Below are 11,817 nucleotides of genomic sequence, written 5' to 3'. Positions count from 1 at the left end.
CTCGCGATATGTCACAACAGTCCGATACTGCCCGCTACAGTTTCATCCGCGTTTTGCTATTGAACAATAACACAGATTTTGCTCTTTTTTTCTTAGAAAAACAAAGTGTTGTTAATTAACTGTCTTATGTATAAAGCTATTTTAACTTTAGAAAAACTGGATTACGGTTCTGTACAGAGGTGTCTGAGTTGCTAGGCAACTGTACCGACGCCGGAAGTGCGTGGCTACAAAAGACATGGCGAACAAGAGGAGAATAGCCGTGTCTGCTCCCTTTCAGAATACTTTACGATATTATTTAGTATTAATCCTTGCTGTTTTATCCTATAAATTCACTTCGGCTTCAGAGGACGATGCATTTCGTGCCGGGCAGTCGATATCGTCTCCGGTGGCTGCAGCATCACGGGATGTTCGGTAGGAATCATATGCTTGCTAAGTTCCTCAGCTGTTACATCCTCTTGTGTTGGTTTATTACTGTAATGTAGTGCCATATTAAGTCCGCAATTAATACAAATAAATGATGGTTTTATATTTTGTATTGATGGTTACGAGGCTTTAAGAGACTTTAAGAAATAAAAAGCTTGACTTCCCCTTTTTGTCTTATGGACCTCCAGCAACTCCTTCATTAACACCCAACTAGAAATGTTTCTTTATGGAATATTATACTGGGTATTATTCAGCATTATAATTAGCATTTAATAAAATTGCCACCATTACAATGATTCACTTTTAAACTAATATCAGTACTTTAAGGTGAAAAGACTGTCTCTCAAACTAAAGCATTATATATTTATATATGCTGGATATAATGCTGGAATATAACACACACACACATTTAGTTTTACACATAATTTTACAATAAAAACATTTTGTTTGTAACATTTTGATTAGAGAAAGGACAAAAAAAAAAAAAAAACACCAGGAATATTTCGCATTAAATATAAAGTTGTGATAGCAGTCTGAGAAATCTGTTGTTTTATAAATGCATTTAGTTTGGTTTTGAAAAAAATAGGAAATAAATTTGTTATTGAAAAGGTATAGGGAAAAAAAACATTTTACTATAAAACATGTTTTGTTTGAAACATTTTAGTTGGAGGAAGTACCAAAAAATCATAATCAATTTATTGGAAAATTAAATTGTTAAAAATTGCTCCAACTAAATTATTGAATGTTTAATTAGTTCATTTTTATTATTAAGTTCTTTGTGATAGCAGTCTGAGAAATCTGTCATTTTATAATTGCATTTTAAAGAGAAGAAGGGGAAAATAAAAATTCTATCCGAAGCATTTTGATTAAATAAAAGAACAAAATGAAGAATCATCTAGAATATTTCACACTAAATGTAATGAAAAATTAGTTTTTTTTCTTTCACACACACACACACACACACACACACACACACACACACACACACACACACACACACACACACACATGTTGGTTTTTGTGGTTTATGGGGACTCTCCATAGGCGTAATGGTTTTTATACTGAACAAACTGTGTGTGCTATTGCCCTACACCAACCCTACACCTAAACTTAGCCCTCACAGGAGACTTTGTGCATTTTTAGATTTTCAAAAAAAACACCATTTAGTATGTTTTTTAAGCCTTTTGAATTACGGGGACATAGGCAGTGTCCTCATAAACCACCTTCATATTGTAATACCTCTGTCATACCCATGTCATTATACAAATTTGTGTCCTCATAAACCACATAAACATGCACACACACACACAATTTAAAAATGTAGTGCACAGCACAGTAGGAATGATCCTGTTATTATTCTCAGATATCTCCTATATGATGTAAATCCACCCGAGGGCTTCAATCTTCGCCGAGATGTGTACATTCGCATGGCCTCTTTGCTGAAGACACTGAGGAAAGAGGGCGACTGGGTGCTAGTGCTGCCTCCATGGGGTCGCCTGTATCACTGGCAGAGCCCTGATATACATCAGGTTCGCATCCTGTGGGGGGAATTCTTCAGCATAACCAGCCTGCAGGCTAACATACCAGTCATTGAGTACGAGGAGTTTATTGCTGGTGAGCCATGCTGTTTTTGTATGTTTGTTTGTTTGCGAGAGAGAGAGAGATTACAATTATATGTGATTATTTATCTCATTAGTTTATTCAGACAGGAGGAATGTTGGAAAAATGACATACATTATGTATAATTCCATATGGTGACGCTAGTGGCACAGAAAATACACACTTCACCTATCAGGACAGTCTCGCATGATTGTCTAGAGTCATAGACAATCGTTTTTCACACATAAATTGCTAGTAAATTCCATAATTAAATTCAAAGTAACACACTGACTTAAATTTTAAAGTAGAAAGACTGAAATATAATTTTCTTCTCAAACATGCTCCTGTAAATGTTTTTACAGTGTAGTATTTAAATATGAGTAGAAACAGTGCATTAATAAACAACAAAAGCTGAGACTCAATTATGATTCCCACATTCTGTGTCTTTATTGCTTATCTCAGAGTCTGGGGGTCCTTTCATTGACCAGATCCTTGTGCTGCAGAGCTATGCAGAGGGCTGGACAGATGGGAAATGGGAGGAGAAGGTGGATGAACGACTGTGCATTGAAAAGCTAATGTACTCCAAAGATAAACAGGGTTATTACAGGTACTGCTTTATAATCACAAGTTCAGCCAGTTCAGGTGCTGTTGACAAACAGACTTATAGACAGGTGCAAGGAAAGTTTATGCAACTTTTAAAGCCATACATGAATAGTTGTTAAAGGAACAGTGCACACAAAATTCCCACTCATGTCATTCCAAACTGATATGCTGTTTTTTTTCCTTGAAAATTTGAAGGAGCTCTTTTACTTATAACTACATTTCACCATATTTGTCAAGGTTTGGGGTCGGAAAGATTAAAAAAAAAAGTTTTTGAAAGATGTCTCTTATGCCCACACTTATGAATTCCGCAGTGTCACATAATCCTTCCAAAACAATTCTAATATGCTGGTTTAGTGCTCATGAAACATTTCCTTAGTATTATTAAATGTTGAAAACAGCTGTGCTGATTAGTATTTTTTGTTTATTATTAAATTATTTTCAGTATTTTTTTGATGACTAGAAAGTCCAAAAGAACAGCATTTATTGAAAAACTTTTTTTGTATCATATTATAAGTCTTTACTGTCGCTTTTGATTAAATTAATGCATCCTTGTTGAAAATTTCTTACATAAAAACAAATATTATATATTATAAATACCCCAACCCTTTAAATGGTAATGTATGTCCATACAACTTATGCATCATATGTCTTCTGAAGACAAACAATGGCTTTGTGGGAGAAACAAAATGAAATTTAAAGGGAAATCTTATTTCTTTTTCTCCAGAGGTTGGTTTTGGGGTTATGAGGAGACCAGAGCATTGAATGTCACCTGTTTATCTGCTCAGGGACATGCCTCTATCTTGGCTCCTGTCTTACAAAATAACTTAACCGCCACGTAAGTCATTTTGGAAATAAGTTTGAATTCAAATAGCTTTTAAATGCAAATGGGTTCCTATACATGTGCTGTCACTGAACCATAGGTCAGTAATGCTGGACAGAGCTGAAACTGTCCTTCATGATCATTATGCTGGGAAGGACTACTGGGATGTAAGTCCGTAAATTAATATTCTCAAGTTTTTGAAATAATTTGTAGAAAAATGTAGTATTAATTAGTCTTTTTTAAAGATATCTCACCTATCTTATTTTATTGTTCTACAGACACGTCGAAGTATGGTGTTTGCCAAACACTTGCGTATCATAGGAGATGAGTTTAGGGCCAAGTATCTCAACTCCACAGACAAACAGGACCAGACGCCGCACAACGAAGACTGGACCCGAATGAAAGTATGTTTCACTTGCATTAATTCTCTCCTCTCATTGTTCAAATACAGAAAGTACTGGTGTCATTGCTACCAGCATAATAGATATTATTTGAGCTTTGTGAGAGCTTTTGTTCACATGTTAAGACAAGTGCTTTTCTGGAATGTTTGCCATGTGCTTTACACCTACGCTCGTTTCAGTGCTAAAGCCATCAAATTTGTTGCGTGACCTTTTGTAAACTCTTGGACCCAGAACAGGCTGGGCAGTGCCAAGGGAGGCCCTTACCTGGGAGTCCACTTGCGTAGGAAGGACTTCATCTGGGGGCACAGAGAAGATGTGCCCAGCCTCAAAGGAGCAGTGAAGAAGATCCGTAGTCTCATGAAGAAGCACAAGCTACAACAAGTCTTTGTTGCCACCGATGCAGACGGAGAAGGTACAGATATTATAAAAAAAAAAAAAAACTGAAAAAGAGTAAAACAACATCATACAAATTATTTAAGCTTTCATTCAGACATGTTTTTTTTTTTGGTTCACAGAATAGAGGCCATACTTCCCACCAATCAGCCATGTGTGATGTTTGAAGGAATAGTTCATTTGAAAAATGTGAAATATTGTAGTTATTATTTAGTTAAACCTCATCTTATTCCAAAGCCTTGTGCTGATATTTTTTCTGTTCAGCATTTAAACTAATATTCTATAAATGTAAAACACAGTAAAAGTCCTTTAAAAGTAGTTCATTCAGTACAGATTTGTATAAGGAAATGTCCATTTTTTTATTTACTTAAAATCTTCTTTTTCTAAACACTACTGTTTAAAAGTTTGGGCTTAGTACATTTCTTTTGAGGAAATAAGTACTTTTATTCAGCAAGGGCACATTAAATTGTTCAAAAGTTTCCACATAAATATTAAGCAGTACAAGTGATTTCAAAATTGATAATAATACAAAATGTTTTTTAAGCATCAAATCAGCATATTAGAATGATTTCTGAGGGATCATGCGACACTGAAGACTGGAGTTATGACTGCTGAAAGTTCAGCTTTGCCATCATAGGAATAAATTACATTTTTTTCAAATATTAAAATAGAAAACAGTCATTTTAATTTGTAATAATATTTTAGTTTTACTATTTTACTTACTTTAAAATCGTACTTCCTTACTTTTGAACAGTAGTATATAGTAGTGTGTATATAAATATATGTATTTGTATGTGAAATCAGGCATTTTCTGCTTTTAGAGCTAGCTAAACTGAAAAGGATGCTACCTGAGATGATACGATACGAGCCCACCTGGGAGGACCTGGAGCTCCTGAAGGATGGAGGGGTGGCCATCATAGACCAGTGGATTTGTGCTCATGCGAGGTATTGAATCACACCCTTTGCTCTCCTTTTTCCGTCAACAACAAAGCAGTTACTGAATGACACTGCATTTTTTTTTTATGCTTTAGTTGGACAAAAGCTGCTTTATCAACTGTGTTGAAAGATGAATCGCCTACTTGATTTTAGTCAGAGCTAGCTGCTTTTCAAGCCAGTTGAGATTTTTTTCTTTCTCTTTCATTGACTTTAATTTGTCTTTGTCAATGCTGTCTCTAGATGATTAAGTTGACAGAGTGTCAGTGTTAGAGGAAATCAATTGAGTATAATATTCCAAAATAATATTTCTAATAATTACTTAATTTTAAAAGTTGATTTAAGTGTAAGGAGTATTACTAATTTGATTATTTGCTGTTCTGTTGAATTGGGTGTAACTTTAAAGATTCTTTCCATTAAAACAAGAGAAGTGTGGCTCCATGACATAATGGCTTAATCATTAACTGAGGCACTTGCTTTACTGGAAAGAATGCACATTGTTTGATATGATCCTTAGATCCTACCTATCACATGCTGTTGTGGGACATTTTACTGTAAATTCTTCTTGCAGTCTTTTTGTTTGCCATGGCTTATCTCTTTTGTAAAACAGCTGTACATGACTCACTCACATTTGTGTTGTTTTTGTCAGGTATTTCATTGGGACATCAGTTTCAACGTTCTCTTTCAGAATACACGAGGAAAGGGAGATCCTAGGTTTCGATCCTAAAACCACCTACAACCGATTCTGTGGCGACGACGAGAAAGAATGTGAACAACCAACACACTGGAAAATTGTCTACTGATCACACAGAAAACTTGATGCTGGTTATACAGACTGTAACTGATTTCTCAGATTTAAGAGGATTCTCTATATTTTTTAATGTTTTTGCTGACTATGTTGAAAACACAATCTTATAAAGGAATAGTTCACCCAGAAATGAAATTTCCTGAATATGTACTCACCTTCAATCCATCTAAGATGTAGATGAATTTGTTTCTTCATCAGAAAAGATCAGGAGAAATTTAGCATGATTTCACTTGTTCACCAGTGGCTCCTCTGCAGTGAATGGGTGCCGTCAGAATAAAGGTTCAAACAGATGATTAAAAACATCACAGTAATGCACAAGAAATCCAGTATATCAATTAACATTTTGTGAAGAAAAACGTGTTTTTGTAAGAAACAAATCTATCTTTTAAGATGTTTTTAACTTCAAACTGTTGTTTACAGCAAAAAAGTTCTATCCACAATACTGCTTTCTCTAGTGAAAACTCAGATGGCCTGAGGGTGAATCATTTGTCAGCAAATTTTCATTTAAGGGTGTACTATTTGTCTAATGGCAGAGCCAATGGGTTTTCACTGCGTAACAAGTTAGGCCTTTGTAGGTTAAGGAAGTTAAGGTGAGACATAAGTGGAATATATCAAATGGCTTTTATCTCATATCTTGTATCAGATGTGGAATTTGTGTATGCTGCTGCTCTGTTCTCACAGTTCTTTGATTTGGATTGTTGATGCTCAAGATGAACTGTGTATAACACTGTGATCAAACCTTTTATGAAAATGGTCAACATGATTTTTCACCCCTGTTCCTGTCTTTGAAGACAATTGCCAATTGTCAAACTTGCCAATTGTTTTTGTCTCAGCACATTTTATGCCTTTGACAAATAACATTTATGAACATCCAGTGTTAGTGTTGGTGTTAGTGTTAGTGTATTTGATATTTCTGTCAGTATTGTGCCTGTCTGCTATTTGGACAAACAAATACAGTGCTTTCACAGACTTTGCCATACAGTATTTTTTTACACTCAGTAGTGTTTTTACCTAAGATTCCGGGAGGTGTAACAAAGCATGTTTCTGATGACAAGCAGTTGGAGGGTTTTGTTTTGTGTATTTCTTTTGTTGTTCAGAAATGTAAATTTATGTTCACCATAACCATTCAAAAATGTACTGTATATTCATCTGTGCAGTTTTTCTATAAATGCTTTCTTGAAGTTTTTTTCTAAATTAAATTTTAATGATCACTTGATGTGAATGTTGTCAAGCGTTTTTCATCTTATTTTTCTGAAAAGAGCTTTCTTATAAGGATTTAAACTGAAAAAAGTGCCTTTGGGTCATAGTATGTGTCCATTATTCTATTATATACCTGCTAGATACGTTATAGCAGAGTACATTTGCTGTAGGTTTTGTTCATTTTTACATGAGTGTTTTTGCGATCTCTCTCCTGGGACATGAATCTGGTTTCGTATGATGCCAATCTGTCCAGCTTAAAGCTATACCGATCACTTTACTTGTGGGTGGAGACAATGCTTTGTGACTTATTCTCACAAAAAAGAGGGCAGCATGAGGTGTTTTTCAGTTTTTTGTTCTCTCCAAGCTAGGTCTCACAGTTTAAGTCTCTTATTTTAACTATAGTATGTTATGTGGATCCTAATCATATGTAAGATGATACATTTCAGTGTATTTTTATAGTCTTTTTCCTTTTAATATCTAACCTAAAGACAAAGGGAAGATTTATGAACTTCACAACCTATACAACCACAATGACTCAACAAAAACATGAATATGATCTCCAGGTCATAGAAATCAGATAGTCTGATCAAAACAGACTGAACAAAAGAATTTGAACGGGTTGATTGGTTCAGTGTAGAATAAAGAATCTTTTTTTCAACCAGTCTTTTTACCACAGTTTTCAAATATAATCATGAAAAGGCTGAGAAGAAAAAAGTGAATAACCTGTTCAATTGGTACCATACAAAACTGCTTTTTGGCCAAAACATATCGCAATCGGTTTTGTTGACCCCATCTTTATCATGAGAACACAGTTTTAACCTTCTGTAAAACTCTTGTTTACTCTGATAGCTATAACATAATAAATATGATACTGGAATTTTAGATTTCACTCTTGAAACCTTCCCAACCTGACGTAAATATTTATTTCCTCAATAACAATATCTGAGTGAATAGCGCACAATAGCCTAATAAGACAGATCTGTGTAGGCTATTTGAGACCAACAACATTTGTCATATTTTTAGTCTGTGTTAAACTAGGCACGAATGTAAGCTGAAATGAACCCGTTAGAGCAGGGGTGTCAAGCCCTGCAGAGTTTAGATCCAACCCTGCTCCAACACACATACCACGTAGCTTTCAAATAAGCCTGAAGTACTTGATTAGCTAGATCAGGTGTGTTTAATTAGGGTTGCAACTTAACCCTGCAGGGCTCCGGCCCTCCAGGAACGGAGTGTGACACCCCTGCTTTAGAGGAAGTAGTTTTTTTTATACTAGAACAGGGATGGGCAACTTGCTAGCTACTAAAATGTTATGATTTAAAAGCTAGCGAATAGTGAGTGACCAAAGACCAAAAGATCATGTCACATGATTTAAAAAGTAGCCACGCCAAAACGTTGCTACCAAGAAATTTATTTATTTTTGTTACTAAAAGAAAACCAAAAAAAAAACAAACAAACAAACAAACAAACAGCGCAACTAGAAACGCAGATAAAGTATGTTTTCGTAAATGAAAAAAAAGAAAAAAAAAAAAAAAAGCTAACCTTACAGAAAACTAGCCACCACCGCGCCTCATCGTTGCGAAATAACTACTGGACAGCTAATGTACATAAATTATAACTAGAGACGCCACCACCTTGCCAATTAGACAATTCCTTAAAATTATAGCTTAGATATTTTAGGTACGCTATTACACCGGTTTGGGGAGTTATCCATTTATCTTGAATCTTGGCATACTTATCAAATGAACAACAATAATCATTTTTCGCGGTTGCATTTTTGTCCTCTCACTCAAACACTAGACGCACGGTATCCTCAAACCGGTCACGCGACCGAAACTCTCTCCTCTCACCTGCATGAGTCTACAGAACAGAGAACAGTGCATGAGTCTACAGAACAGAGAACAGTGCATGAGAACAGAGAACAGTGCATGAGTCTACAGAACAGAGAACAGTGCATGAGAACAGTGCAGACTGGAAATCACTGACACCGATGCGAACACCTGGCGAGAGAGAACATTCATATCTTTCTACTTATTAGGCGAACTACTTACTTGATTTTAGTTGTTTTTGTTATTAGTTTTTCGTCAGTTGTTGGAATATCACATGGAAAGTACTCTTTGCTAGGAATAACCTGGCAAAATGTCTTCATTACATCAAAAGCATCGGACCCAATAACGATACACTAAATCCAATCCAGACTAAACAAGGTAAATATATAACTTAATCAATTTATATTATTTTAGTAGTATAATACGTTTGGAGTTCTGACGTTTGCATATTTATTACTTTTGTTGGTGCGATGATAAAGTGAATATTTGAGATTCAGTTATTATTGTTATTGTGTGTATAAGTTTGGCTTATTTTATGAAATCTATTATTATTAGAATTATTATTATTATTATTACTATTATTATTGTTATTATACAAAATGGAAATGGCATTTACTTTATGTAAATAGCAAATGACATTCTAACTATATATATGTATGTGTATATATGTGTGTGTGTGTGTGTGTGTATATATATATATGTGTGTGTGTGTGTGTGTGTGTGTGTGTGTATATATGTGTGTGTGTATATATGTGAAGTGAAGTGACATACTGCCAAGTATGGTGACCCATACTCGGAATTCGTGAAATTGTACCCATCCAACGTGCACACACACAGCAGTGAACACACACACGCCGTGAACACACACCCGGAGCAGTGGGCAGCCATTTATGCTGCGGCGCCCGGTGAGCAGTTGGGGGTTCGGTGCCTTGTTCAAGGGCACCTCAGTCGTGGTATTGAGGGTGGAGAGAGCGCTGGACATTCACTCCCCCCACCTACAATCCCTGCCGGCCCGAGACTCGAACCCGCAACCTTTGGATTACAAGACTCTCTAACCATTAGGCCACGACTTCCCCAAGTGTGTGTGTGTGTGTGTGTGAATATATGTGTGTGTGTGTGCAATAAAACATATCAGATAATATTCAGATTCAGTCCATGGTATGCATGGTTAGCTTTTAATAGAATAATGATTAATTATCATAACATGCCCTACTTTACCTACTGTAAAAGCTACTGTCTTACACTGTCTGACATGTTAAGTGACTAAAACAGACCATTACAATTAATTATAAATGCAACAATACATGCTTACATGTTGTTGACTTTATACAGTAGAGGCTGTTGTTAAAGAACAGCATTCTCATTTAACAGTGGATGTAAGATGTACTCTATAAAAACATTTACTATGAAGTTTTCAATTAAAACATTTTTCAGAATGATACATTGTGATAATTAATGAATTTTATGTTTGATTGTCTCTTGATATTAAAGTGCAACTGATTATGAAACTTTAATTGCCTAATTGTTATCTGATGTTTAATTTTTACCTGAGGTCCCACTTTTGCTAAAGATAATAATATAAAATAATATCATATAATATCATATCAGATTAGATTAGATTCAACTTTATTGTCATTGCACATGTAAGGTACAGGGCAACGAAATGCAGTTAGCATCTAACCAGAAGTGCAATAAGCAGAGGTACAGGATATACAGTGCCTACAATATGTTACATATGTACAGAAATATACAGATAAGGCAGTAGTACTATGGACATAATTTACAAATTTTTAAATATTATCAGTATGATATACAGATGGGTGATATGAACATACTATACAGATGGATTGTACAGTAAATGTATGTACACTATGAGCAAAAACTATGAATATAGGGTAATTGCAAATGGATATGAATAAGCTATACATTAAGATATATAAACACTAGTGCAATGAACATTGAAAGTGCATAGAAATAAAAATTTCCAGTACATAGTACTCAGTGTGTAGACTTTTTTTAATTTTATTTTTTTAAATCGATTTAATGATGAGGAGGGGTGAAGAGTTTGTAGTGGTGTGTGAGGGGGGTATCATACTATATCATATAATATAGTAATAAATATAAATTGTGCCAAACAAATCCTTGTTGTCTGGGTCTGAATCTATGCTGGAATTACTGATTTTTAGTTTTATTTTTTAAAACTGAAATTTTCTTTTGTCTTTCATTTCTATCAGTACCTCTTCTCTGATGGCCTCCTTCTTACAACAGTTAAGACTACTTCTCTGGAAGAATGGCCTCAGTGTCACCCGGCAGCCCGTGAGTAAACCTGCACACCTGTACACTTGAACAACAAAAACCTGATGCCCAGATTCAAATGATAATGTTAGCGTTGATTCTGTGGAGCTCTGTAGGTTCAGGTTTTCTGCCTAAATGTAACCATACAGACTCTGCGCAACATATATTTTCATATTGAATGTTAAAATGTAAAAGCTGATTTGCTGTAATAAAAATAAGTTAACACTCCCAGGCAATACTTCTAAACTTTTAATCTTTGCTTTATCATTAGATTAGCTGTGCTTTATCACTTTAATATTTTCTGTGTCCTTAAAACCTTATTCAGTAAGGTATTCTCCCAGTATACATATGCATATCTTACGATATGTTCAGATGGTTTTACATAAATACAGACAGTAATATCTAAAAAAAGGTGTAATATCTAAAAAGTTTATTTTATACTGAGATTAATAAACGTGTACAATATAACCAACAGTGAAATCTGACAGCATATTTGTTTGTTGATTTTTTTTCAGA

General features: G+C 34.9%; 1 protein-coding gene across 1 annotated transcript; it reads left to right on the top strand.

The window, feature by feature from the left end:
• Positions 1–3: 3 nt before the first annotated feature.
• On the top strand, positions 4–7,200 carry pofut2 (protein O-fucosyltransferase 2). The gene is made up of 9 exons (XM_079426449.1): positions 4–411; positions 1,787–2,037; positions 2,485–2,629; positions 3,350–3,460; positions 3,546–3,612; positions 3,724–3,849; positions 4,078–4,258; positions 5,061–5,184; positions 5,822–7,200. Exons 1-9 carry the CDS (start codon positions 236–238, stop codon positions 5,973–5,975), a joined length of 1,335 nt encoding a protein of 444 aa, XP_079282575.1. The 5' UTR covers positions 4–235; the 3' UTR covers positions 5,976–7,200.
• Positions 7,201–11,817: the final 4,617 nt, after the last annotated feature.

Source organism: Barbus barbus, assembly GCF_936440315.1.
Source record: "Barbus barbus genome assembly, chromosome: 10".
NCBI lineage: Eukaryota > Metazoa > Chordata > Actinopteri > Cypriniformes > Cyprinidae > Barbus > Barbus barbus.
This window is presented reverse-complemented; position numbering and strand designations above follow the sequence as displayed.

Bases quoted from the DNA above. Each gene is read 5' to 3' on its own strand.
- pofut2 (XM_079426449.1), top strand. From the start codon at position 236: ATGGCGAACAAGAGGAGAATAGCCGTGTCTGCTCCCTTTCAGAATACT. The intron at 2,038-2,484 runs GTGAGCCATGCT...TGCTTATCTCAG, and splicing joins GTACGAGGAGTTTATTGCTG to AGTCTGGGGGTCCTTTCATT. The intron at 5,185-5,821 runs GTATTGAATCAC...TGTTTTTGTCAG, and splicing joins TGGATTTGTGCTCATGCGAG to GTATTTCATTGGGACATCAG.